Genomic DNA, 27,349 nt, shown 5'->3' with positions numbered 1-27,349 from the left:
GGCCTTCCCTGGCTTCTGGCTCCAAGAGGCCAAAGTTTTAAATCTCTACCGCCTGAGGCTTTACGATCGCCGACTAGCCAGGCTGGGCAGGGCTGGGCCGGACAGAGAGAAGACTTCAAGCCAACGCCTCCCTAGGGACCTGCACGCCACGCCCTTTTTGCCCCCGGACTCCAGTCTGGAGCAGTGGGTATAGCTCTGCTGACCGGATACTAAACTGGGAGAACTGTCTCGTTTGAGCCAGTCCTGGTATTTGTGATTGTGCAAAAAGACCAGAAATCAGTGCACCGTCTTCTTAGAAGCCATCCTGACTGTACTTTCACACTGGAAGAAAATGGCTAGAGACTTAGCAACCATAACATCCTTTCCTCTTCAAGATCCTCGACACTTGGCCTGCAGGAGAGTTCTTTCTGATATCTAACCTCCCTCTTTCCTGGCAAGCTCCACGCATTTCCTTTGACTTGGTCCCCAGGGGAAATGAACCGCACAAGCACCAACACCCCGCCCCCCCTCAACTCTCTACATACCCAATAACTCCTCTCTGGAAATTTGCAAAATGCAGCACTCCCCCTCCCCGTTTTTAATCCTAGGTGAAAAAATGTAACTCAACTTTTTCTTTCCTTTTCTTTTTAGGCAGGATATCGCTCTTGATCCCCCCCAGTCCCCTCCCTCCCCCAGCCTCTGGAGTGCTCGGGCTACAGGCAGCTGCTAACACACCAGCAGACTGGACTTTTTAATTAGTGTTTTTCTTTCCATTGCAGGACTTTTAGAAGAGGTCCAAAACCCACCCCAAACTAGAATCTCTTGCCTCCAGACCGGACCCCCCCACACACAGTTTGGGACAGCATCCCCCTGCACATTTCACACGCTTGGGAACTAGGTACTTGCTAAAGCAGCCATTACTGGATAGCGCTAGGGTTGTTAGAAAGCCCTTTCTCACACACTGACTCTGGAGGAACCCCGCCCCTCCTCACCTGGCAGCTTTCCCACCTCACCTCGGTTGGCAGAGACTTGAGTGAAGGCAGAGGGAGTGTCAGTACTCAAAAGCTTTAGCCGACTCAGCAACCCCCTCCCCCAACACCTCCCACTCAGGCTCAAGCAGGGGGGTGGGGTGGGGTAACCCACTGTCTTGGCCCTGCTACAACTCGTTTCCCAAGTTGGTGATTCAAAAATAGTAACAGTAGTTGGGTTGCAGTTCATTTGCATTGTATCAATTTAATTAAGCTCAGAGGCAATCTCTTTAGGTCCTGAAGTCTTTCTCAACGTCCGTCCCCCCCACCCCCCAACTTACTCCCCTTTCTCACTACCCTCCCTGGGATCGTTTCCTTAGCCCTCCCCCTACTTTGGAATCGCAGCCCTAGTTGTCCCAAGAGAGACTGTGGGTCTCAGTGGGAGCGGAGCAGGAAGAAAGGCGGAGTCGGCGGGGGCAGCGGCCTCGAGGGTTGGGCTTTGGGCTGCATCCCCCACCCTGTAGCAGCCTCCGCAGGTCCTGGCGGAAGCGCAGGCCCAAAAAAGCGTAAAGCACCGGATTGAGGCTGCAGCGGACCAGCGCCAAGCCGCCGGTGACCAGCAGAGCTAGATCCTTGCGCTTGCTGGAGGAGCAGCTCCGCTCGCGGGCTGCCAGGAGATCGGCTGTATCCAGCAGCAGGGCGAGGCTGTAGGGCAGCTGCAGCACCACAAAGGCGGCCACCAAGGCCACCACGACGCGCAGTGCGCGCCGCCGCTCTGGCCCCCTGGCGGCCAGAAGCGTGCGGCCCAGGAGCGCATAACAGGCTGCCATGACGCCCAGAGGCAGCGCGAAGCCCAGGACCACCTGCGCCACCGCACTTGCCCCCTTCACAGTCTGCGTGAGGCCTTCGGGGAAGATGAGGCGACAGCGCCGTTGGCCTTCCCGCGGCCCGTCCCGGCTGAAAAGGAGCGCAGGTAGGGCCAGGAGCAGCGACAACAGCCACACGAAGACAGAGACCAAGTGCGCACGGCCAGGTGCGGAGGGTCGCTGCCCGGTTGGGAGAGCTCGAGCGATGGCCACATAGCGGTCCGCGCTGATACAGGCTAGGAAGAGGAAGCCTGCGTGGAAGGAAGCCGAGTAGAGACCTGAGATGGCTCGGCAGGTGGCACCTCCTAGATTCCAGCCCTGAAGCGCCCCTGCTGCTGCAAAGGGCAAGGTCAGGGCCAATAGGAGGTCAGCCAGAGCCAACTGGAGCAGGTGGATGGAGGTGGGAGATCGGGTAGTTCGTCGGGCTGCCAGATGGGTGGCCAAGACTAGGCCATTGCCCGCCAGACCCAGCACAGCCACCATCAGGGAGACACTGGGTTGGAAGGCCCGACTAAAAGCCTGGACATCCGCCTTGTAACAGAGTTCCGGCAACGGCCCAGCCGAGTAAGCCTCTTCATCGTACCCGGAGTAGGGCTCCCAGGAGACCTGTGACATCAAAACGAGAGGAGGGACCATGGAAGACATTCCTACACCACTCCCGTTCAGGCAGGAGTTCCTCACTCGAAGCCCGAACACCAGGAGATAGACACCCCCCAAGAAAAAAAATTCTTCCTAGGGTACCCTGAGCAGGCAATTGCTTCCCTTGCACAGGCTCTGCTTCCAGATTCCTGGGTGACCTTGAGCAGCCACTTGCTCTTTCTGGACCTCAGTTAGTTAATGTGTTATATGCCCATTCATTCTAGAATCCTACCGAGGCCACCTGGCAAGGTCTGCAGGGAGGACTGTAGAAAAGATGGACGATAATAGACAGTGGAAACATCTAGCTCGCCTTAGACCAAGCATTTGTATTATTAATAAATCTTGGCTGCTTCTGTTCCCTTTGCAGTGCCCTCTTCTGGAAGGAAGGTCAGGTGCAGGCTTTGCTTCGGCCTTGGACTCTACACTTCGAGCTTAGGCTGAAGGCTGTCTGTCTCCTTTCTCTTCTGTCCTTCCCACCCTACCGCCAGGTCCATCGCGGGCACACTGGAGACACGCATACCCAGAGGGTCTTAAGGAAGTTTTATAGGCTCCTGCATAAGCCATAGGATGACAGGGGCCTGGTGTTAGGTGGGGAAACCCATCCCTCCCCGCTTCCCCACCCTCTCTGCAACCCTCTCCCCGTCCCTGCCCCAACTCCCACCTGCTCTGTGGGCTCGGTCCCCATCTCTGGCTACAAGGGTGTTTCAGGTACAGCCACAGGGGGTAAAGTTAAATAACTGGTGGGGCAGGAAGGAAGGGGTGGGGAGAAAGGCCAAGAAGGAGGGTGGAGATTAGGGTCTGCGGGTTAACTTTTCCATTCCACCTTGCCTGCTTTCTATCTCATCCCTGCCAGTGGGAAAAAGAATGGTTGTACGATCTTGAATGGGATTTGTTTTCCTCTCTGAGCCTTGGGCTTTCCATGTGCAAAGTGGAGTGGGATGAAGATGCCGAATTCACAGTTATGAAGGTGTCCAGCACTGAGCCGGGGACGTTATCTACCTTCAGAAAACCTCTTTCTATTTGCCCTTCTTTCCATCTCTAGGCGTCCTTTTTCGAAGCTCTTCCCTCCCCTTGAAAATGTTAGACTCCATCTGGTCTCCCCCCCCTTCTCTTTTTGCCAGTCTGCAGCCCCAGTCCTTGTCAGCCTTGGGTTACTTGGGGTATTTCCCGGTGGCAGGTTGTCTACCCCGCCCTTTCGCAATAGGGCTGAGGCACGCGCTTGCGCGGGGTCCGGGAAAACGCGCGTGCCAGGAGAGAGAGGCTGGGGAAGGGGGCGGAGAAAGGGAGGAGAGGAGAGAGAGAGGTGAGAGAGGAGAGAGGAGAAGACAGAGAGAGAGAGAGAGAGAGAGAGAGAGAGAGAGAGAGAGAGAGAGAGAGAGAGAGAGATTGGGGGGGTTAGGAGAGAGGAGGAAGGGTGGGTAAGGACGAAGAAACAGCGGTCGGCCGCGAACCCCAGGAGAAAAGCTGGGGGCCTGAGCCAGAACTGGAGCCCTAGCAGGAGCAGAGCGCAGCAAGGCAGACACCCAGGGCTGGTCAGCTCTGCGTGATGAGTCTCCTCCGGCTCTTCAGCATCCTGCTCGCCGCTGTGGTCCCTGGAGCTCGGGGCTGGGGCTACTGTGAGTGCTGGTCTCAGAGGCAGGTGGGGTTGGGTGCAGGGGTCCGGAGCTTGCAGGGCGAGTCCCGCGCCGCATTGCGGCTGGGTGGTCGCCGGTCCTCTGGCGCCGGCTCGCTCCATCTTTCCCTGCCTCTCCCCCAGCGCTCCGCAATGCAGCTCCGAGACTGCTGTGCGCGCGCCCGGGGCTGGGGCTGGGCTCTGAGCCGAGGAACCAGTCAGCCCAGGGGATTTGGAGCTGTTAATCCAAGCGGCAGCCAGTGCCTGGGTTTGAGGTTAGGGTTGGCTATAAGTGCGCTACTGGTGACCCAGGCTAGAGTTGAGGTTTTCCCCTGAGGGGCTGGGGCTGGAATTTGGAGCTGACCCAGGCACTAGGTAGGGTTTGTGGCTGGGGCTGGGTTTTATGGCTAGAATCCAAACAGGAGTTGGTGACCCTGACTAAGGCCAAGGATGCTGCTAAGGCTGGGATCGGGAAGTGGCTGGATTGGGAGCAAAGCCTTATTTGGGGATTGGTGCATGTTTTGGTGGGGGAGGGCTGATGAATGGAATTGATGGTAAGGCTGGAGTTAATTTGGTGTTCTGGGGCCCATTTAGCTTCTTAAATACGGTGAAGTTTGGGGATTGTGTTTAGAGCAGTACTGAGCCAGGGCAGAAAGGGGAAGGAAGGATCCGGCTTTGGATCTGTAGATTGAGGCAAAGAGTTACCCCTAGGAGGAGAAGGCAAGCTCCGCTGACGGAGGGAGCAGCTGTTGCTGAAGCCTGGGTTGAGGGCACACCTTTAAGGTAGGGCTGAGTCTGCCACTAGGGGGCAGTGAAGAGGAGCTTCAATGCTAAGAGGGACCACGTTTAGAAGAGGGGCCATACTAACAAGCTCGCCGTCCTCCCCCCACCCCACCCCACAGATGGCTGCAATGAGGAGCTGGTGGGGCCTCTGTATGCGCGGTCCCTGGGCGCCTCCTCCTACTATGGGCTCTTTACCACAGCCCGCTTTGCCCGGCTGCACGGTGAGCTTGCCCAACCAGGGACGGGAGGAGGACTCCAGAGAGCTGAGAGAAGAGAGTGGGTGGTAAAAGCCCTTGCCCTTTCTGTAGGCATCAGTGGATGGTCGCCCCGGATTGGGGACCCGAATCCCTGGCTCCAGATAGACTTAATGAAGAAGCATCGGATCCGGGCTGTGGCCACACAGGGCGCTTTTAATTCTTGGGATTGGGTCACACGTTATATGCTGCTCTACGGGGACCGTGTGGACAGCTGGACACCGTTCTACCAGCAAGGGCACAACGCGGTACTCTCGGTGCCCAGGCGCACACACTTGGGGAGCCTCCCCTGCTCTGGGCCCCGGGCTGGGCACTAGCCTGAAGGGAAGGGGAGGGAACAGCATGAGGCACAGGTGAGGAAAACTACTCTTGGGATCCAGTCCAGCTCAGACTGTTTCTCGCCAGTTATAAGCTTTAACACATTTTAGGGTAAAACCTAGGAGAGCTTCCTGCAGGTGGTGGCATTAGATTTGTGCTTTGAAAAAAAAATAGGACACTCTAGACCAGGGAAACTAGTCCGTGTACAATCGTGGAGGCAGGGGAGGTGGAGTGAACTCTCCTTCCCGCTCCTGTCAAGATTGGCAAGGTTTGAAAGCCAGAGGGTGGAGACATGGTCACTACTTTTCCCAACCCCCCATCCCCACCCCGCAGACCTTCTTCGGGAACGTAAATGAGTCGGCTGTGGTCCGCCATGACCTGCACTACCACTTCACCGCTCGTTACATCCGCATCGTGCCATTGGCCTGGAACCCGCGCGGCAAGATCGGCCTGCGGCTGGGCATCTACGGCTGTCCCTACAGTAAGGGCGTGGAGGTCGGGAGTGGGGGCAAGGAGCCTGGTCTCCCTGGTCCCCCGCCCACCCACGGTCCTTCGCTGCGCAGAGTCCGACATACTGTATTTTGACGGCGATGATGCCATCTCGTACCGCTTCCCGAGAGGGGTCAGCCAAAGTCTTTGGGACGTGTTCGCTTTTAGTTTCAAGACCGAGGAGAAGGATGGACTGCTGCTGCACACTGAGGGAGCCCAGGGGGATTACGTGACGCTTGAACTGCAGGGGGCGCACCTTGTCCTGCACATGAGCCTGGGTGAGCTTCCGGACCCCAGAGTGCTGCCCTGCCTAAGCCTGGTCTTCCCCTTTTGTAGCGCTAGGTGCTAGGAAAACAGAGGGCTTTAAGTCGGGAGGACTGGATTCGGCTTACCAACGGTGTGACCTTGAACAAGGCATCCGTAAACGCACACAGAATGATTTTGTTTCTCATTTGCTTTTCATAACACCTGTGTGATGAGATACACGCAGCTATCCTACTCAGATTTTTTTCAGATAGCCAAAGAAGCCCCGAGAGGTTAAATTGGCTGCACCCTTGTCAACGGCCATTTCTCCACTCCAGGCTTTGACTGGGTACTCTGTGTTGGGAGCTGCTGCTGCCTTGGGAGCTAAGGCCTGCTGGAGTTCTCACTCTGTCCTGCCCTGCCCTCAGGCAGCAGCCCCATCCAGCCAAGACCTGGTCACACCACGGTGAGTGCTGGCGGCGTCCTTAACGACCTGAGCTGGCACTATGTGCGGGTGGACCGATATGGCCGGGAAGCAAATCTCACCCTGGACGGTTATGTCCATCGCTTTGTGCTCAATGGCGACTTCGAGAGGCTGAATCTGGACAATGAGGTGACCAAGGGTGGGGCACCGCTTTTGGGTGTGACAATGGATAAGTGGGGGGGGGTCCATTCCCCATCCCACCTCTCTGCATGCCAGAAAGGCTTTTCTTGTCATTGTTCTGGTCCTCACCGCAGATTTACTATGATGGGTCTAGAAATCCAGATTTTGGGGATCAAGAAAAGTAGAAAATTGTCCCCTAGCTCGTCCCACAATTCTCTGCAGTTGATAAAGACCCTGTCACCATCTGCATTTTAAGTGTCTAAGACAGACAATTTTGACCTGCTGAAGGCTTACAGCCAGCCAACTTAGGCTCAAATCTAAATGCAAGCTTTAGCACTCACCCTAGGGAAATGTGTTCCAAGGCTTTCTGAAGCCGGGCCTAGTACTGAGAAAAGGGTACTTACTGTGCATGCACCCGGGAAAGGTAGGCACTCCCCCTAAGCACAGGGAAACCTCTTTTCACCTGCTTCCCACAGATATTCGTCGGGGGTCTGGTGGGCGCAGCGCGTAAGAACCTGGCCTACCGGCATAACTTCCGGGGCTGCATAGAAAACGTGATCTACAACCGGATCAACATCGCAGAACTGGCAGTGATGCGCCATTCGAGAATCACCTTCGAGGCTAGTGGGCAGGGGGAGGAAAGAAGTTTGGGATGAGATCCATTCTCAGTAGTCACATTCTCAGGTGGTTTTTGTTTGGGGGTTGGGGTTTTTTTTGGTGGGGTGAGTACCAAGGAGATGTAAGTTCCATTCACCCCTTAGTTAAGCTGTGAACCGCTGCTACTGCTGCTGCTGGTGGTGGTGGTGGTGCACTCCTTTAATTCCAGCATTCGGGAGGCAGGGGCAGGTGGATCTCTGTAAGTTTGAGGCCAGCCTGGTCCACAGAGCGAGATCCAGGACAGCCAGGGCTACACAAAGAAACCCCGGTCTCTAAAAACAAAGAAGCTGTGAATCGGTCCAATCGTCTCATTAGTTAGCAGATGAGGGAAATGAGGTGCAGAGGCTGGGAGATGTTTGACCAGGAGCATGTGACTCCGAAGTGACAGGGTAGTGACTTGAACTGGAAGTCTTTTTTTTTTTTTAAGATTTATTTATTTATTATGTATTCAGAAGAGGGAGCCAGACCTCATTACAGATGGTTGTGAGCCACCCTGTGGGTGCTAGGAATTGAACTCAGGACCTCTGGAAGAGCAGTCAGTGCTCTTAACCTCTGAGCCATCTCTCCAGCCCCCAACTGGAAGTCTTTTGATAAACTCTCCTCTATGGTCAACTCTGGAACATGTGTGCATGCTCCACAACCTCTGGGCTAAATTGCCCTTAGCACTATGAGAGGGAAAATTTTTTGCTTTGCAGATAGTGGGATAGGTGATAAAAAGCAAGCAAAGGAGCAGAATCCCAGGGCAGGCTTGTTTGGGCCCCTTCCACACACATGGACCTATTTGCGGGGGATGGAAGGGTCACGGCTGGAGGTCTTACCAGTGAGAATATTAACAGTGAGTACCAGGCCGCCCTCTCCTGATGCACCCATCCTTTCCCTTCTAGGGTAATGTGGCTTTCCGTTGCTTGGATCCGGTTCCACACCCCATCAACTTTGGAGGCCCCCACAACTTCGTCCAAGTGCCTGGTTTTCCGCGCCGTGGCCGCTTAGCGGTCTCCTTTCGCTTCCGCACCTGGGACCTCACCGGGCTCCTCCTTTTCTCTCGCTTGGGAGATGGGCTGGGTCACGTGGAGCTGATGCTTAGCGAAGGGCAAGTCAATGTATCCATCGCGCAGACCGGCCGCAAGAAGCTTCAGTTTGCTGCTGGTAAGGGGCTGCTGGGAGGCATGAGCAGGCTAGACAAGGGTGGGAACTGGAGGAAACGGGTGTTCTCCGCTTCTGGGGGATTCCTGGAGATGTTTGCCAGTTATTTCCACCTTTGCGCACTCTGTCAGTGGCTAAACTTATGGACAGTGAAGAGAGCCATCAGGGGTGTCGCGGTGCAGGGAGAGAAGTGTAAAAATGGGGTGCACTTAGACTGCTGTTGGGAGCAGAGTTGGGCTCCTGCATCCCCACTCAAAACCATCTCGCTGGGCTTGGTGGCTTGTGGTGATTTATGCCCGTAATCCCAGCATCTGGGAGGCCAAGGTAGGAAAAACCACAAGTTTGAGGCCAGTCAGGACTACATCGTGAGTGCCAGGCCAGCATGAGATGCAGAAAGACCCTGGCTCAAAGACACAGCAAGGAGGCTGGGAACCCAACGTTGGTATTCTGCAAGAATACCAAAGAATACCACCCCCACCACCCCCCACTCCCGTAACTCCAACTCTGGGGGCTCCGCCTCCCTCTTCTGGCTTCCCAGGGTACTGCACGCAGGCGCACACAAAATAAAAAAAGCAGAATTTTTTTAAGACCCCCAAACCAATCTTCTCCACCCACTCACACCATCCTCCTTTCTTGTCCAGGGTACCGCCTGAATGATGGCTTCTGGCACGAGGTGAACTTTGTGGCACAGGAAAACCATGCAGTCATCAGTATTGATGATGTGGAGGGGGCAGAGGTCAGGGTCTCATCCCCACTGCTGATCCGCACAGGGACCTCATACTTCTTTGGCGGTAAGTTGGGAAGGTCCTATCTCACTTCTGATGAGCCCCGTTTCACCTCTGGGACCATTGTTTGCATTCTAGCATCCTTTCTTCATTTCTGTGTGGCTCCCTCTTGGCATTTTCCCAGGGGAGGGTCCCTGAGTTCTCTCCTGGGAAGGGCCTTACAGATGTGGTTGCTCCAGGTTGTCCCAAACCAGCCAGTCGATGGGGCTGCCACTCCAACCAGACAGCGTTTCATGGCTGTATGGAGCTGCTCAAGGTGGATGGTCAACTGGTCAACCTGACTCTGGTGGAGTTCCGGAAGCTTGGCTACTTCGCTGAGGTCCTCTTCGACACATGTGGCATCACAGACAGGTATCTAGAAGGTCATCTCCCTAACAAGTGGAAGGCTTCTTCCAAAGCCCCCTTCCATATAGTCAGGGTGGCTTTTTCTTTTTAAAATTATCTCCCTTCTCCTTGTGTCAGCAACACCCCCCAACACACACACACACACACACACACACACACACACACACACACAGATTCTTCCTTGACCTCTGACCTCCTTCCTGTTTCTCCCTGTAAAGTTACAGGTACCCAGGATTGAAAGAAAGTTTCTATTCAGTCCTAAGGTTTTGTCTGACAGGGGGGTGCTGGGTACTTTTCCTTCTGGGAGAAGGGAAGGCAGCATGTGACCCATGTAGACGACCTCGTGTCCCTGTGTCTGGGGTTGGACCCAGTTAATTAGGTGGGAAGTGAGCCACTGGGTCCTGGCACTGGGAAACGGGGAAGGAGCTCCTTTCAAGCCTCCTTCCATTGGTGCTGACCGCTGCCCTAGATGCAGTCCTAACATGTGTGAGCATGACGGACGCTGCTACCAGTCTTGGGACGACTTCATCTGCTACTGTGAACTCACGGGCTACAAGGGAGTCACCTGCCATGAACGTAAGCGGGATGGTATAGAGAGTCAGGGGAAGGTTGTTGGGGATCTGGAAGCCGCCAAAGTTGGTATGGATGACCATTCTTCTAGCCTTCTAGCTCCACAATCGCCTCCTTACCCCCTCTAGCTCTGTATAAAGAATCCTGTGAAGCCTATCGGCTCAGTGGGAAATATTCTGGAAACTTCACCATCGATCCTGATGGCAGTGGACCCCTGAAGCCATTTGTAGTGTATTGTGATATCCGAGGTAAGTGGCTTTGATGGGTTGGGGGTAGAGGGTTGACTAGGCATTGTAGAAGATGCGGGGGTCAGGGAAACTCTAGGAGGAGACAAGATGAAACTGTAGTTGGAGTCAAGGACAGTGGTGTGCAAGGGGGACTCCTAAATTTTGTAATGTAGCCTTACAGATAAATTCCCACTTCTGGCCCTTCTCGCCATTCTTCAAGGTGGAGAGCCCAAGGCTGGGCCGCAGTGAAGTGGCGGGCTTCTTTTATTGGCTCTAGGTGGCGGCAGGGCTGATGGGTTGGTTAGCAGGGGGACAGAGAATGTTCATGTCAGCCAAAGCTCTGCCCCCTCTCCTCCAGAGAACCGAGCGTGGACAGTGGTGCGGCATGACAGGCTGTGGACAACTCGGGTGACGGGTTCCAGCATGGAGCGGCCCTTCCTGGGGGCCATCCAATACTGGAATGCCTCCTGGGAGGAAGTCAGCGCTCTGGCCAACGCTTCCCAGCACTGTGAGCAGTGGATCGAGTTCTCCTGCTACAATTCCCGGCTGCTCAATACTGCAGGTTGAGCCTGGTGGCAGGGAGGGCGAGGCGTGGCTGGAGGAGAGCCTTGGGTGGGGTGTGAGGGGCTGCTGGAGGAGTCGAGCCAGGTCAGGACGGCTTGCCCCTGGGTCTGGGGAGCCCCGAGGCTGCTGGAGGGGCGGGGCCTGGAAGCTGCCTGGCGTCTTCCCCAGGAGGCTACCCCTACAGCTTTTGGATTGGCCGAAATGAGGAGCAGCACTTTTACTGGGGAGGCTCTCAGCCTGGCATCCAGCGCTGTGCCTGTGGGCTGGACCGGAGCTGTGTGGACCCCGCCCTGCACTGCAACTGTGATGCAGACCAGCCACAGTGGTGAGGGGACGGGAGGGCAGGGTTCTCAGGACTCCCTCGGGCCAGCGGAGAGGCAGGGCTGAGTCACTGCGTCCTGTTCCCACAGGAGAACGGACAAGGGGTTGCTGACCTTCGTGGACCATCTGCCTGTCACTCAGGTAGTGGTAGGGGACACCAACCGCTCCAGTTCGGAAGCCCAGTTCTTCCTGAGGCCTCTGCGTTGCTATGGTGACCGTAAGTGGCAGCAGACTCCTTTGGTGTACCCCCCTTCCAGCATTCACTGTTTTCAAAACCTAGATCACCTACCTGACCCACTGGGGAAATCTCCGGGTCACATGACCAGACGCGCCCCCTGCTGTGATCTGACCCTTACCTTCATTCATTCCACCTCTTAGTTTCTCTTCAGTCTCCCTAACTTCTTCCCCGCGCTGCCCTTCAAGCCTCCTGCCCACGGAGGTTCCTTTACTCCTCCACCCTTCCTCACTGGGTTTTTTGCTTTTGTTTTTGTTTTTTGCAGGCAATTCCTGGAACACTATCTCCTTCCACACCGGAGCTGCACTGCGCTTCCCCCCAATCCGAGCCAACCACAGCCTCGACGTCTCCTTCTACTTTAGGACCTCGGCTCCCTCGGGAGTTTTTCTAGAGAACATGGGCGGCCGTTTCTGCCAGTGGCGCCGACCATATGTACGAGTGGAGCTCAACAGTGAGTCGGCAGCCTGGGAGGGAGGTGGGTGGATGGAGAGGACGACGGAGGCCGTTAGGGAACAAGACAGTCAACCCTTTTGAGAGGTGGCAGAGAAAGGATCTGAGATGACTCTGGACCCTAGACTTACTGTCTTGATATCTGGCTCCGTGACCATGGCCCCCTCAGCACACGCGTTGCTTCTGTGGGCCCTGGGCTCGTGCTTGTGAAGGAGATAGGTTCTAAAGGTCTCTGCCATCTCTAATTAGCTATGCTTCTAGCCTAAGCGCGTGAGCTGGGAATTGATTCCAGGAATCGGCAAATTTGGGCAACAGATCGTGTGGTTTTAAGCTATTTGTAGGTTCTGGACAAGGTGGAGGAATATTTAGGGGGCTTCCCTTAGGTGAGGAGAGATTGAATTTGGGCAAGAATGCTGTGAGGGATCTTGGGGGTCAGAGCCCCCTTCCCCTCTTACCCGCTGTCATGCTGTCCAGCATCCCGGGATGTAGTCTTTGCCTTTGACATCGGCAATGGGGATGAGAACCTGACGGTGCACTCAGATGACTTTGAGTTCAACGACGATGAATGGCATTTGGTCCGGGCTGAGATCAATGTGAAGCAGGCCCGGCTGCGAGTGGACCATCGGCCCTGGGTGCTACGGCCCATGCCCCTGCAGACCTACATCTGGCTGGAGTATGACCAGCCCCTCTATGTCGGTGAGCATCAACCCAGGGGCAGGGAGAGGGCCTCCATGACATTCCTACACTCTCACGGGTCATGCTCCATGTTTCCAGGAAGCCCCTGCTCCAATCCTCTCTGCCCCAGAGTGAGCCAAGTGACCATTTCTCTTCTCCTTATATCCTAGTCTATCCTCCTAATCCCCTTGCCTCCCTTCCCACTCAGTGTTTAATCCTGTCTCTGGCTCTGCAGTCATTTTGGGAGCGCTCTTGGGATGCTCTACCTTTGAGCCACACCTCCCAACCTCTCCATTCATTCCTGACCAGGATCTGCAGAGCTTAAGAGGCGCCCTTTTGTGGGTTGCTTGAGGGCCATGCGTCTGAACGGAGTGACTCTGAACCTGGAGGGCCGTGCTAATGCCTCCGAGGGCACCTTCCCCAACTGCACGGGCCACTGCACCCACCCCCGGTTCCCCTGTTTCCATGGAGGACGCTGTGTGGAGCGATACAGCTACTACACCTGTGACTGTGACCTCACGGCTTTTGATGGGCCATATTGCAATCATGGTCAGTGCTGCTGGTTAGGGGGTGGGTGGGGGGCACGGAGCCTTAGGCATATGGGAGGACAGAGGGAATGCAAGTCAGCCTCTTGGAAAGCTAGAATTGTTAGTAGAATTCTGAGCTCTTGAAGGGCAACCAGGCATTTGAGGATGCTGGGTGACTCCAGAGGGATTAAGGGAAAAGGAGTGATGGTAGAGCTATCGGATGCCCCAACATTAAGCAAACAACTTTCCCAGCTTCAGACTGTTGTCAAGGTCACACAGGTTGCTCCCATACCCCATGCACATCTACTTTGTGTATATGCAGGTGTGTGTGTGGGTGTGTGGGTGTGTGGTGCATGCACACGTGTGTGGAGGCCAGGGTCAACCTCAGGAGTTGTTTCTCAGGTGTTTTCAAACAGGGTCTGTCACTGGGACATTGAATTTACCAGTTAGATAGGTAGCTGGACAGTGAGCTCCAGAGATGCTCTGCTTCTGCCTCTCCAGCCATGGGATTACAAATGGGTGCTTTTTGTGGGGGTGCCAGCATCGAATGCACGCCCTCAGGCTTGCGCAGCGGCACTTGACCAACTGAGCGTTTTTCCTAGCTCTAGTGTTGACTTGGGCTTCACGGTGCATCCCCCTTCCCCCTGCTGTTTCTTGTCTGGCTATCATTGCATTCCCAAAACATGTCTACAGGCTGAGGCTCTTGGCTGAGGTGAGCCTTGAAATTCAATATACCCAGACTACATTTTCCCCAAGGCTGGCCCAAGGTAGTCTATGGGGCAGGTGGGTGATTGTGGGCAGAATCTGATGGTCTAGGGAGATTCAGAGAAATATGAATAATAACACGTAATTGCATGGAGTCAGGATATCTAAATTCTAATTTTGGCCCTACACATAAACTGTGTGTCCTTGGGGAAGTCACTACTCGTCTTTTTTTTTTTTTTTTTTAATAATTTATTTTTATTCTGTGCATTGGTGTTTTGCCTCCATGTTGAGGATGTCAGAAGCCCTGGAACTGGAGTTACAGACAGGCGTGAGCTTCCATGTGGGTGCTGGGAATTGAACCCAGGTCCTCTGGAAGAGCAGCCAGATGAACCATCATCTCTCCAGCCTGTCACTGCCCATCTTTAGGCTTGTTTCCTTGCCTATAAAAATGCAGGGGTGAGACTGGATGATTTTTCAGGTTTCTCATACCATTATTTTTCTGTTCAGTGCTAGATGGGGTGTTGCAGGCCTGTAATCCCAGCACTTGAAGGGCTGAGGCAGAAGGATTGTAAATTTGGGCTACAAAGTTAGACCGTGTCTCCAAAATTGAATTGGATTTTTTAATCCTACTAAAAGTAAATAGTGGCAGATACTAGTGTGTGCATGGGTGGGTAACATAAAAACCTTTTGAACTTGCGACTAAGATGTCTGGGGCCTTTACCTTGGTATCTTTGCTTTAGATATTGGTGGATTCTTTGAGACGGGCACATGGATGCGCTATAACCTCCAGTCAGCACTGCGCTCTGCAGCCCAGGAGTTCTCCCACATGCTGAGCCGACCCGTGCCAGGCTATGAGCCTGGCTATATTCCGGGCTATGACACCCCTGGTTACGTGCCTGGCTACCACGGCCCTGGGTACCGCCTGCCCGACTATCCGAGGCCTGGCCGGCCTGTGCCAGGGTACCGGGGGCCTGTCTACAATGTCACCGGAGAGGAGGTCTCCTTTAGTTTTAGCACCAGCTCTGCCCCTGCCGTCCTCCTCTACGTCAGCTCCTTTGTGCGTGACTACATGGCAGTGCTCATCAAGGAAGACGGTGAGTTCTCCACGGCTGTCCTCCTCCAGGCGCCCAAATCCCCACAGCTCTTGATCGCCTAATGGAAAGATGCAGACCTCTGGGAGATGGGGGCTGAGGGAGCTGATTTGACTAATGTAAAGATGCAGACCTTTGGGAGATGGGGGCTGAGGGAGCTGAGAGAAGACCCCACATTCCTCCTCCCACCCCACAGGGACCCTACAGCTCCGCTACCAGTTGGGCACCAGTCCCTACGTGTACCAGCTGACCACTCGGCCAGTGACTGATGGCCAGCCCCACAGTGTCAACATCACTCGGGTCTACCGAAACCTCTTCATCCAGGTACAGGTGGAAGGGGACGGGCCGGTTAAGTCACAGCCTCGTGATCTTGGCTGTGGCACACTCAAGAAAATGTCAAATGATTACGTGTCTGAAACACAGTTCAGTATACAAGGGATTTTTTACATGTATCCCCTCTCATGACCCTTACGTCTGTGAAGTAGCTGTGGTTGGCAGGTATTTTGAGCTCCACTTTTTTTTTTTCTAGACAGGGTTTCTCTGTGTAGCTTTGTGCCTTTCCTGGAACTCACTCTGTAGACCAGGCTGGCCTCGAACTCACAAAGATCCACCTGCCCCTGCCTCCCAAGTGCTGGGATTAAAGGCATGTGCCACCACTGCCCGGCGAGCTCCATTTTTAAAAATAACTTATTTATTCTTATTTTATGTACATTGATGTTTTGCCTGCATGTCTGTCTGTGTGAGGGTGTCAGATCTTGGGGTTACAGACAGTTGTGAGCTGCCATGTGGGTGCTGGGAATTGAACCCGGGTTCTCGGGAAGAGCAGTCAGTGTTCCTAACTGCTGAGCCTTCTCTCCAGCCCCACTGAGCTCCATTTTATGACCCATTAAACAGGCTGAGAAAGTAAAGTGTTTTTCTCAAAGGCAAACAGCTAGGAGCTGGGGGTGTGGCTTACTTGGTAGAATGTTTGCCTCCCATTCATGAGGTTCCTGGGTTCCATCCCAGCACTGCATAAACTGGGTGTGTAATCTCACTATGTTGGAGGTTGAGGCAAGAGGGTCAGGAGTTTAAGGTCACACCTGGCTACATGAGCCCCTGTATTGGGGGGTGGGGAGTGTGTGCTGACGTGGCGCGGTGTGTAAAGGCACAAGCTATAACCAGGTGGCTGAGACACCTGTAAAAGCAGAGAAATGGCTCCTGCATGTTGTTATCTGAACTCCAGATGAATTGTCTCAACTCCAGACCCCATACAAAAATCAAATGTGCAGCTGGACGTAGTGGCACACGCAGGCATGGATCTCTGAGTTTGAAGAAGTCAGCCTGGCCTACACAGTGAGTCCAGGACAGCCAGACTATGTAGAAAGACCCTGTCCCGAAAAAATAAAAATAAAATGTGAGAAGAAGAAAAAAAAAAGAGTCAAACTACTTGTAAACAGCAAAGTCAGGTCAAAATCAGATTGAGCCATGTGTCAAAGCCTACCTTAGGGCCCAGGGGTTGTTCATTTTGAGCCAGGATCCTTTGGGCAGAGCGAATTCCTCTATGGTCTTGGCTGTGTCCATCAGGGGGTCCCTCCCTCCCCTCTCAGGTGGACTACTTCCCGCTGACAGAACAGAAGTTCTCTCTGCTGGTGGACAGCCAGCTGGACTCACCCAAGGCCTTGTATCTGGGGCGCGTGATGGGTAAGCTGCTGGTGTGAAGCGGAGGAGAGTTGTGGGTGAGGCTCCCGGGGTATAGAGCGAGGAAGTGGGAACAGCAGTGAGGGTGGTGAGCGAAAGGAAGGAGGAACGGATCAGATAGATGGAAGAGGGGCAGGCCTTCCTTCCGGTGTCTCAGACACTCTTTCTGGGCCTGCCTCTCCCACAGAGACAGGAGTCATTGACCCAGAGATCCAGCGCTACAACACTCCAGGTTTCTCAGGCTGCCTGTCTGGCGTCCGGTTCAACAATGTGGCTCCCCTCAAGACCCATTTCCGAACCCCCCGCCCCATGACGGCTGAGCTAGCAGAGGCCATGCGGGTTCAGGGAGAGCTGTCGGAATCTAACTGCGGAGCTATGCCACGCCTTGTCTCGGAGGTGCCGCCAGAGCTCGATCCCTGGTACCTGCCCCCAGGTAAATCCCTGCACCCAGAAGACTCGGACAAAAGGAGGGAGGGGTAACTAACGGTGATGGGAAACGGCTCTGAACACAGAGCTGTGTCTCCTAATCGGCCCTTTCTGAATCCTTTTTAGATTTCCCATACTACCATGACGACGGATGGGTGGCCATACTCTTGGGCTGTGAGTAGCACTGATCACTAACCTGACTTTCCCAAGACCACCCTGCCAGCCTCCCTCCTGGTTCCTGTCCTCAGGGCTGAGAGGTGACGGTGCTAGCCGTGAGATGGCAGGGAAAAGGGTGAGACAGGCTATCGTGATCAGTTTATAACTGGGTGGAGGCGTCTTCCCATTTGAGGCAGCTATAAATTTTTTATCAAAATGAAATATTAAAATGCAGCCATAGTTACAGGATGAAGAAAGTGATGTAATATCATCTACTGAAATGAGGGACTGGAGAAGCTGCCAGAGATACGGAAAGAGTCGAGTGGGAAGGAGATAAGCCAAGAATCCAGACCTAGACACGGGGATGGCCCGACACGGCCATTACTATACACAGTTGTGCACGATGCTTCTGGCCGAGTGTGTATGTGTGTACCCCAAAGACCTTCCCTGAGTTGTTTCTTTTTCCCATCCAGTTTTGGTGGCCTTCCTGCTGCTGGGACTCGTAGGAATGCTGGTGCTCTTCTACCTGCAAAATCATCGCTACAAGGGCTCCTACCACACCAACGAGCCCAAGGCCAGCCACGACCACCATCCTGCCAGCAAAACTCCCCTACCTCCTTCAGGCCCCGCCCAAGCCCCTGCCCCCACTCCAGCTCCCACCCAGGTTCCGGCCCCAGCCCCGGCCCCAGCCCCAGCCTCTGGCCCAAGCGCCAGGGATCAGAACCTCCCCCAGATCTTGGAGGAGTCCAGGTCTGAATGAGTCATTAGGGCTTCAGGGACCAAGTCCAACTCCTCCAAGTCCCCCCAATTCCTTCCTCTCCCTTATCCTGCCAGGGACATTTGGCTCTTCTTAGCAGGCTCTGTTCACCAGGAGGATTCCCCTCTTGCCAAGTTTGGTGGGCAGAGCTACAGATGGGACCAACGGGAGTGGCCGAGCCTCACTGCCTAAACCAATGCCCTGCTCATCCCTTTCCCCCAGGCTCCTGGCTGTTTGCCTGCCCCACAGGAGAAGCCCCGGGGCTCAGACAGGCCTTTCCAGCCTTCTCCGTCCCAGCAGCTGGCAGGGATTAATGACGGAGGTCAGGGGAGATGGATTGCCTCTCTTCCTGTGTACATTATCAGCAGGGGCAGATGTGGGGGGATTGCAGGACTGCACAGGGCATGGGGGGGGAGGAGGCTGCTAAAACACACCCGAGCCTCCCCACCTGCCCTGCTGACCGGCTGTCTTCCATCTGCTTCCTCTCGGCTGGGGGTGAGGGAGGGAGGACTTTGTCACTGTCCCCACCTTGCCCCACCCCCTTTGTTTTTAGAGACCAAGTGGCCTCAGTTTAGCACTTTAGTACCTGTCCGCTTCACGTGCTTCAGCCAAAGCCATAAAACGCCTGCAAGTAGGAAACATAATGCAGACACCCTGCCTAGGCAGCCCTCTCCGCTTCCACCCTTCCCAGAATATGCAATCGCCTTGGTGCCTGTCTGCAGGCCTGCCCCCTCCTATGCATGAGGAGCCCGCTTCCCTCTGCTCAGAGACGCTGCTGTGTTTGCCCAGGAGGCCATATTCTTTATATATATTTTTTGTTGCAAAGTCTCTCTCTAGAGAAACTATATATTATTCTGATTTTTAAATGATCGGTTTCTATATAAAAGAACTCAGTGGGCTGTCCTGGGCTGTGCCGAGTCTGTGCCGAGCTCCTTCTGTGCTGGACGTCTCCGTCTCTGGCGTCCTGCCAGCCACTCACCCAGCTTGCTGGGCCTCCGCTCTCAGGCAGGGCAGAGCCCGCTGTGCCCTCAACTGAGCAGGTCCAATAAAGCCGAGTGGCAGAGCCCCAGTCTGCGTGTGATAGCGGACGGTCAAGGGATAAACAGTGTGGTTTGTTTTGTTTGGTTTTTTTTTTTTGCTTCCCACTAAATCCTCATTTTATTCATGAGAAATGAAATGTTTTTAAGGGAACTTAGAAATTTCTAGTCCTCAAAACTTATGTATATAAGCTGGGTGGTGGTGGTGCACGCCTCTAATCCTAGCACTCAGGAGGCAGAGGCAGGAGGATCTGAGTTCGAGGCCATCCCGGTCTACAGCGTGAGTTCCAGGACAGCCAGGACTACACAGAGACCCTGTCCCTAAAAACCAAAAACCCAAACCAAACCTGTACACCCACCAGTGCCTTCACCCCAGCCGCTCTCCCCGCCCCCAGACCTCAGAGGACAGTGGGGGGCAGAGAGCTGAAGTTTCTGCCCATTCTGCTCCCATGCCTGCTGCCACCTCTGATCCTTCCAGCCCAAGCACACAGGACACAATTTGCCAAAATGGATTCTAACACTTTATTAGATAAGAGGTCACAAGCCACAGGACTCTAAAGTGCAAGAAATTCACTGGCAACACACACCACCTCTCTGTGTCCATCCGCTCACACGAGGTGGGTAGAAGTGGGGAGGAGAGTTGGGACCCGTCATTAAAAATAGAGGACAGCAGGGGCCGAGAACTGGCAGCTGGAGGAGCAGGAGTATTAGTGGCCTGCACTCTGCAGAGGGGCTGCCAGTGATGCTTGCTGAGGGAAGGCTGAAGTCGGTCTAGAACCAGCATGTCTTAGAGCATTCCGCACAGCCAGGCCCTGTCCACCTGTCTGGTCTTCCCAGAGGATTCATGGGCAGTTCAGAGCCTACAGTTAGTTAGGTTTGAGGGTATCCCTGATACACACAATAGACACAAACCACCGGCAGATGGCAATTTCAGAAGTGTGGTGGGAGCTAGCCCAGTTGAGGGGTGGGGAGAAGCTATTGTCAGGAGCTGCTGGGTGTGTGCTGAGTGTGAGGTACACGTGCCTACCAGTATGGTGAGGGAGTGTATGTGTACAAGCATGCATGTCCCATGCAAATCCCTAAGAGGCAGTACGGCCAAAGGGAGCCCGGCTTCCTTGGGGGACAAGCACTGACTGGTGGGGAGAAGGGAGTGGTCAGCAGAACCACGGGAGAGGCCCTGGTTCTGCAGGGAGCAAGCCACCTGTCCCCTCCTAACACTCCCTAGGTCAGTCTGTGCCTGCCCGGGGCCTTTCTACCCACATCAGTGCCCCTGTTCCCGGCACACCAGACCCGAGGCAGCTGTGCTGACTAGTTTTTATTCTTGTATCAAGCCAGCTCCTCCTGCCTCTCAGGAAGTGAGACAGAATTGGAGAAATCTTCCACTCTCTTCCCCCATCAGAAGTGGGATTTGGGCAGGAACCCCAGAGACCTTGGCTCAAACGCCATTCCAATCTATAGACCTTCTAAAAGAAAGTTAAAGTGCTTTGTTCTGCATGAATCCCAGAGAGGATGGTAGCCTGCCATGCCAGTCCCTGCACTGTGACACCCTGCTAAATGTGCAATGGTACCCTCACCTGGAACACTACCAACAGCAGGTAGGACAGACCAAATGGGGTAACCACACAGCAACCTCCCCCTCTCTAGTCTAGGCTAGACCCAGCTACCCTGAATAAAGAAGCAAAGCTGCTCCGTGGACCTAGCTCTGAGGAATGGAAGGCCTGAGGACAACCGCAGCTCAGTGACCCAGAGTACTCACTCCCAGCCAGACACAGCCCATGCTCAGCAGCCTAGACCTGCTGCCACTGAGCCAGGACTTTGGAAGGCGCTGGGTCACTGGTGCCTGCTGCTCCGAGTCTGAAAACGCCCTGTTACCCCCATAGTCTATAGGACAGGCCTTTCCAAGCCTCCTGGGCCCTGGCTCTGGCTGGCTCTCCCTCTGTCCACAGAAGGGTGCCCCTTAGCTTTCCCTCCTGCAACCTTAAATTTCTGCTTTGATGTCACAGAGACACAATTCCCTCTGAGTTGTCTGTAATGCCTGTCAGGCTCACCTCTAACCCTGAGCACCTGTGGGCTCCAGGGACCTGGTTTCACTTAGCAATGCCCGACAGCAGTGGTACAAGGACTTGACTGGGAAAGCCGAAAGGGCAGTGCGGGTTGATTCCTGAGGCCCACAGTGCGGGAGCTGAGGAGAAATCAAGCATCGATATCCACCCCAGCCCATGGCCACCCCCTCTGATCTGGAGGTGCAGCTTCTCACATCTGAACTCTCCTGGGAGACCAGGTTTCCAGTGCGCCTGTTTCCCTTCTCACTGAGGCAGGGTGTCTCCTTGGGATACAGCGGAGGCCTAGTCACACAGGAGTAGGTGGGGGTTCTCAGCATGGAAGACATGGCAGGAGCTGGAGCAGCAATGGTGTGTGCCTGAAGCCAAGACAGGGCTGCCACAGCAGCACTGTCCCAGGGCCCAGAGGGCTAGAAGCCGTCCGTCTCCCTCTCGATGCCCACATACTTGAGGGCATCAGCTTGGCTGTACCTATCCCAGAGCAAGGAGGAGGAGCTGGGTTACTCTGTGCTTGAGAAGGTGGGGTCCCCTCCTGTCTCACTTCCTCCCGATTCCTAGCCGCCATTTGGAATGATCCTAGCTCTGAGGCAAACGATGGCAACCAGACCCTCTCCCCCACCCACGGTAGCTGCTGTAAGGCCCAAAGCGATTCTACCAGCCACTCCTGCCTCATTCCCGACCACCTCACCGATAATCAAAGAAGAGCTCTTCACCAGCCTGAATTGCCCTCTTGGCAAAGATCCCAATGCGGTGATCTCCATTCACCATGACCACTGCAAAGAGGAAGGACAAGACGGGCTGTCTTCCTAGTCACTCTAACTGCAGGCCTGCACCTGGGGGGACTCTGGGCTGACTCTCCAAATCCCCAGTAGAATCAAGTGGAAGAAGAGTAATCGTGACGGCATTTGTCCCTCTGCTTCTGAATCTGCTACTGTAACCAGTGACGTTGGGGGAAAGAGTGACCTTTAAATCACGATTGTGGGAAAGCATTTTTAATGTAGTCAGTGAAAAGAGCCAAGCATGAAAGTGAGAGGCCTAGAATGATGTCAGGTATTAATCATGAGTATCCCTGAAAAACCTGAAGATGAGCTGGGCGGCAGTGGTGCACGCCTTTAGTCTCAGCACTCAGAAGGGAGAGGTAGGCAGATCTCTGAGTTTGAGACCAGCCCGATCTACAGAGCTAGTTCTAGGACAGCCAGGGCTACACAGAGACACCCTGTCTCAAACAAAACAAAACAAAACAAACCAACAACAAAAAACAAAAGTTAAAGAAAGCTGAATGATGGATAAAAATCACGGTGCGTGAGGTATTTAGCCCACCCCACTTCCTAGGCTACTGGAGACTCACTCACCTTTGGCATAACAGTTGGGGTTCACTGAATGGTTTGCAAAGCGAATTTTGTTTCCTTTCCGGGTAGCATCCACTACAAAATCTACATGACATAAATCAAAGAAAACCATGAGTGTCCCAGGAAATGCTACACTTTTTTGAGGGGGCGGGGGAGGGACAGACGGACAGACAAGGTCTAGCTCTGTGGCCCAGAATGGTCTAGAACAGATGGCATAATCCTCATGCTTCAGCCTGCTACTGTTGTGGGTGTGTGTGCCACTGTACCCCTTTTTGTTTGTTTGCTGGAGACAGGATCTCCACTTGCAGCTCAGGCTGGCCTCCAATTCGTGGTATTTCTCTTGTCTCAGCCTCACGTGCTGGGATTACAGAGATGAACCACGTGCCCCGCTGCTTCAGTTCCACACTTCTTTAGCTCTATTAAAACCAGTTCAGTGGCAACGGAAACACTTCAGTCCACTGGGAATGTGAAGCCCAGACTGTCACAGAAGCGGACGACCTGCCTCCTCACGCGGGGCGCATCCCCTTTGGTCCTCCCTCGGCATTTTAGATCTCCTCCCACCTACTGGGTAGGGCAACTTCTCAAGTGGAAGTGCCCAGTGTTCCCATTCCAAACACAACTCAGACATGAACCAGAGCCTGTGGAGTTCCCAAGTTCAATCACAGCACTTTGCTTGAAGTATCTGTTGGAAAGATTTGAGCCTGGATTCCGGCAGAGGCTGCTTAGTGTCAAGACTTGCATATGATCACCTTGGTATAAAAGGGAGGCCATGCCATACCATTGTTGAGGTTGAAGAGGAAGCTGGACATATATTTATCATAGACCTTCCCTCGCCGATCAGCCTCATCCTGAGAGATGAGCTGGAGGAGTAGACAAGGAACAAGAGGATGTCAGGCTGCCTGCTCAAGGTACACCTGTCTGCCTGGGAGAGGAAGTGTAGGACGGCAAGCTTGGGCTACACTAGTCCCATCTCCACCCAGGCTGACCAGGGTGAAGGCTGGGGAGAGCCAGACACCAATGCTTGACAAACAGTGGTCTGTTTCCGGACTGCAAACAGTTCTGTGGGATCCCCTGAGAGGCCACATGAAAACTGGGCTGAGTTATTTAGAGATTAACTTACAGAAGCCTAACCCACAGAAAATCAGAGAGCTTCTCGTTGGTACCTTCCCAGTGAGAATGTGGGCTGAAGCTGGAGCACTCACCTCACCACAATATTCAGAAATGAACTCATTCTTCTGCACAGACTCCTTGATGAAGGTGCCCCATCCGGCCACATCGGAAGGGGCCAGCAGCAGGTGCTGGGGGAGAGGGAGGCAAGCCTTAGTGACAGGGAGGGCGTGAGTGGGTGTGAGCTGCATGTGCACACGTGTGATGGGAGCAGGTGGAAACAACTACCAACTGTCAGGGGAACCTGAAGACAGAGAAGGGTCCAAACCATTCTGCTCTTGGGGGTGGGAGGCTGGGGGGCCTGGGCAAGGACTGGAAGTGGTGAGGGAAACAGGACACTTTCTTCCTCTTCCTTGGGGACCTCCCGGGCTGAGTCTGGGCATGCACTGTGTGTAGGAGGTAGAAGGGGCACCACTGGGGTCCAGCAGTAAAGCGCTTGCCTCCCTTGCACAGAGTCTGAAACTCCAACACCAGAGGAGAACAGATTGTGAGCATCCATGGTGCAAACCCCTCTGCTCCTTTTGGCAGGACTGAAAATTTGATTGCTTTGACCACTGACAAAATTTGTCAAGCACTTTCACACGCAAACTCTCCGAGGAGCCAAAGGAACAAGGACACCTGGGACCATTTCCTCTTTCCCACTGTGATCTAGACCCAAGAAAAGACCTCACCTTTTTGAGGCCACGCTGGATGCTGCAGTTTTTGCAAGACACCACCTTGCTGTCCCAGTGCTCTGAGGCCCCACAGGTGAGGCACAAGTCAGGGTCACACTCGCGTACTGCCAGATAGCAAGGGCACTGCTTGGTATTGCACTGGGTCTTACAGCGACACCCGGGAAAACGGTTCTGGCCTGAGTGGGGAGACGGGGATGGTTAGGAAGCAGGCCCGCACTGACGCAGGCCAGACTCAGGGACAGCGGAGCAATACATGGGGCAGGTTCAAGAACCCTTCGCAGAAGAGACAGAAGGGTCCTTCCCCTGAACATCTGGCCTTTCCCCCGTAGACAATGAAGTGCCTCCTTCAGGGATCAGGAGACGGCTCATTTGGTAAAGTTCTTGCCATGTAAATGAGAAACTGGATCTGATCTGGAGAACCCACATACAAAAGCCAGGCATGGCAGCACCTACGTGCTCGTAACCCCAGAGCTGGGAAGGCAGAGACAGATGGATACCTGGAGCTCACTCATCAGATAGCCTTACCGTAATGAGCAAGCTCTTAATTCCAGTGAAAGATCGAATCTAAGAACACAAGGTAAGTGGCTCCTGAGAAAAGGCACCCAAGGCTGACCTCTGGCTGCACACACACACACAGGCACACACACGCATGAGCGCCCTTACACAGACGCACATACTATGAACTACTTCCCAACATTCAAGTCCAACAGACAGAAAAGCAGGTGAGACCCAACAGGGCCCCCTCTCAGCCTTGTTGACAGAATCTGGAAGCGAGGTGGAGAGAACCCCACGGAAAATGAAATCAGTGCTTTTCACAGTAAATCCTCATCAAAACAAGTATCATTTTGAGAACTGAATGCATCCGTTCTGTACCATCCTCCACCCATAGCCCTCCCCAACACTAGCACTTATCTACTGTGGCTAAGATCATTATCTGTTCCTTCTTAGGTGACAGTCACAGCACAGCTGCCCGGCACAGCCTTCTGCAAGCCCAGAGGCTGCCGTCAACTGCATGGCCTGAAGCAGGAAAGGTGAGGTGGGATAAGAAGTGAGAACTCGGGAGGCAGAGCCAGGCGGATCTCTGTGAGTTCGAGGCCAGCCTGGGCTACAGAGTGAGATCCAAGAGAGGTGCAAAGCTACACAGAGAAACCCTGTCTCGAAAAACCAAAAAAAAAAAAAAAAAAAAAAAAAAAAAAAAAGTGAGAACTGATTTTCTGCTGACCTCCAGACTCCTGTCTCTTACCAGATATATATGTAGAAACATACATCCATATGTATGTGTGTGTGTGTGTGTGTACGTACACATATATATAAATACTTACTTTTTAAAGATTTATTTATATTTTATGAGTATATGTGTATGCTTGCTTATTTATGTGCAACACATGCATGCAGTATCCACAGAGGACACAAGGTGGCGTTAGATAGCCCTGAGCTATAGTTACAGGTAGTTGGGAGAGTGCTAGGAACAGAATCCAGGTTTTCTGCTTTTAACTGCTGAACTATCTCTCCAGCCCCCTACATACTTACTTTTAATTTTAATTATATGTGTGTATCTGTGGGTGAATATGTGCACCTGAGTGCAAGAGCCCTTGGAGGCCAGAAGGTGGCATTGGATCCCTTGGAGCTAAAGCTGTATTTCCTTATAAGCTACCTGATGTGGGTGCTGGGAACAAAACTAGGGTATTCTACAAGAACAGTATGCACTTTTACCCATCCTAGCTCCTCCTACAAGATAGTCAAACTCCTCAGCTAAGTATGGTGGAGCACACCTTTAATCCCTGCACTCAGGAGGCAGAGGCAGGCGGATCTCTGTGAATTTGAGGCCAGCCAGGACTGCACAGTGAAACCCTGTCTCAAAAGAAAGCAAAATACTGGGTTGGGGATTTAGCTCAGTGGTAGAGCGTTTGCCTAGGCAAGGCCCTGGGTTCGGTCCTCAGCTCAAAAAAAAAAAAAAGAAAACAAAATACAAAACAACAACAAAATAAACTCCAGCTAATATGGAAATGAAGGCTCTTTACCCCCTGCTCAATGAATACATACTAAAACAATGTGTTCTAAAGAACTCTAGCTGGGGTGAGTGTAGACAGAGTGCTTGCCTTGCAAGTACACAGTCATTGATTCAACCCCTAGAACCACAACCAATCAGTCTTCAGTTAGTAAACAAACAAAGAATTTTCCATGGGTCCAGAGTGGTGGCACACACCTGTAATCCCAGCAGCTGGGAAGGACGGGCAGGAGGATCAGGAGTTCAAGGTAAGGCCTGGGTTATACAAGAACTCTCAAAATCCCAAAAGGACTCTCTGTATGTATTTTTTCTCTGTTCTTCAAACTTTCTCTAAATTCTGTTTACTTGGTGGGTGCACACACAGGTGTAGGCGCATCCTGCCACTCAGATGTGGAGGGAGGTGAGAGACAGACAACAGGAAGCAGCTCTCTCCTCTCATCCCTGGCTCCAGGGGTCTAACCCAGGCTTCCTGGCAAGTTCGCTCTGCCTGACCTGCTGAACCACTGGCACTGGCTGCTTTCTCTTTCCCTTTTTTCTCTCTGCCTCCTCTCCCTTCCCTTCTTCTCCACTTCTCTCTCGTGAGGGAGGCAAGGTTTTAGTCTGGGTTCAAGTGAGTCACCTGCCTTTCTCCCAACACTAGGGTTATCTAGCTAAACAAATCTGGAGGTGGTGGGGTTGTTGAAAAATGGTTTCATTAGTAGCATAGGTTGACCTTGAACTCTGATACTCCTGCCTCAGACTCCTACAGTAGAGTTCCAGACCTAGTTAGTTACACACTACCACACTCAACCCATATAACCTTTTTTCCACTTTTATTTTTATTTGTGTGTATGTCAAGTGTGTGCAGATGCCCGAGAACAGAAGGTGTCAGATCTCCTGGAGCCAAACTCACAGGCGGTGGTGAGCTGCCTGACGTGGGTGCTGGGAGCCAAACTCAGGTCCTCCAGAAGAGCTTTTAACCACTGAGCCACCTCTCCAGCCCTAACAC

At 53.5% G+C, this 27,349-nt stretch overlaps 3 protein-coding genes across 9 annotated transcripts in view; 1 reads left to right on the top strand and 2 right to left on the bottom strand.

Moving 5' to 3' along the window:
- Window positions 1–638: 638 nt before the first annotated feature.
- Window positions 639–3,768, bottom strand: Ccr10 (C-C motif chemokine receptor 10). 2 transcript variants are annotated; one of them, XM_028856879.2, is made up of 2 exons: window positions 2,685–3,076; window positions 639–2,419 (listed from the first exon to the last, which is right to left on the bottom strand). In XM_028856879.2, the coding sequence occupies exons 1-2, from the start codon at window positions 2,751–2,753 to the stop codon at window positions 1,355–1,357; spliced, it is 1,134 nt and encodes a 377-aa protein (XP_028712712.1). In that variant the 5' UTR covers window positions 2,754–3,076; the 3' UTR covers window positions 639–1,354. The 2 variants fall into 2 exon arrangements, with proteins under 2 accessions (XP_028712712.1, XP_028712713.1); XM_028856880.2 differs by lacking the exon at window positions 2,685–3,076 and adding an exon at window positions 3,114–3,768 and having other exon boundaries at window positions 641–2,419.
- A 45-nt stretch (window positions 3,769–3,813) lies between these two features.
- On the top strand, window positions 3,814–19,135 carry Cntnap1 (contactin associated protein 1). The gene is made up of 24 exons (XM_028856836.2): window positions 3,814–4,068; window positions 4,967–5,068; window positions 5,156–5,349; window positions 5,753–5,900; window positions 5,983–6,186; window positions 6,580–6,764; window positions 7,232–7,375; window positions 8,297–8,558; window positions 9,197–9,346; window positions 9,520–9,691; window positions 10,155–10,261; window positions 10,384–10,503; window positions 10,841–11,044; window positions 11,215–11,371; window positions 11,457–11,584; window positions 11,868–12,053; window positions 12,527–12,748; window positions 13,037–13,276; window positions 14,700–15,053; window positions 15,247–15,374; window positions 16,637–16,730; window positions 16,915–17,160; window positions 17,280–17,327; window positions 17,783–19,135. Exons 1-24 carry the CDS (start codon window positions 3,999–4,001, stop codon window positions 18,067–18,069), a joined length of 4,152 nt encoding a protein of 1,383 aa, XP_028712669.1. The 5' UTR covers window positions 3,814–3,998; the 3' UTR covers window positions 18,070–19,135.
- A 1,659-nt stretch (window positions 19,136–20,794) lies between these two features.
- Window positions 20,795–27,349, bottom strand: part of Ezh1 (enhancer of zeste 1 polycomb repressive complex 2 subunit) — a 36,787-nt gene continuing 30,232 nt past the window's right edge. For all 6 annotated transcript variants that reach the window (XM_028856807.1, XM_028856805.1, XM_028856806.1 and 3 more), the window contains 6 exons: window positions 24,351–24,529; window positions 23,715–23,810; window positions 23,291–23,372; window positions 22,516–22,596; window positions 21,852–21,936; window positions 20,795–21,634 (listed from right to left, as the gene is read on the bottom strand). In XM_028856807.1, the coding sequence (XP_028712640.1) occupies window positions 21,574–21,634; window positions 21,852–21,936; window positions 22,516–22,596; window positions 23,291–23,372; window positions 23,715–23,810; window positions 24,351–24,529 (584 nt within the window). In that variant the 3' untranslated portion in view covers window positions 20,795–21,573. The remainder of the gene's footprint in view (window positions 21,635–21,851; window positions 21,937–22,515; window positions 22,597–23,290; window positions 23,373–23,714; window positions 23,811–24,350; window positions 24,530–27,349) is intronic.

Source organism: Peromyscus leucopus, chromosome 8b (assembly GCF_004664715.2).
Source record: "Peromyscus leucopus breed LL Stock chromosome 8b, UCI_PerLeu_2.1, whole genome shotgun sequence".
Classification (NCBI taxonomy): domain Eukaryota; kingdom Metazoa; phylum Chordata; class Mammalia; order Rodentia; family Cricetidae; genus Peromyscus; species Peromyscus leucopus.
Note: the sequence above shows the minus strand (reverse complement) of the source record. Positions and strands in the feature narration are given on the sequence as shown.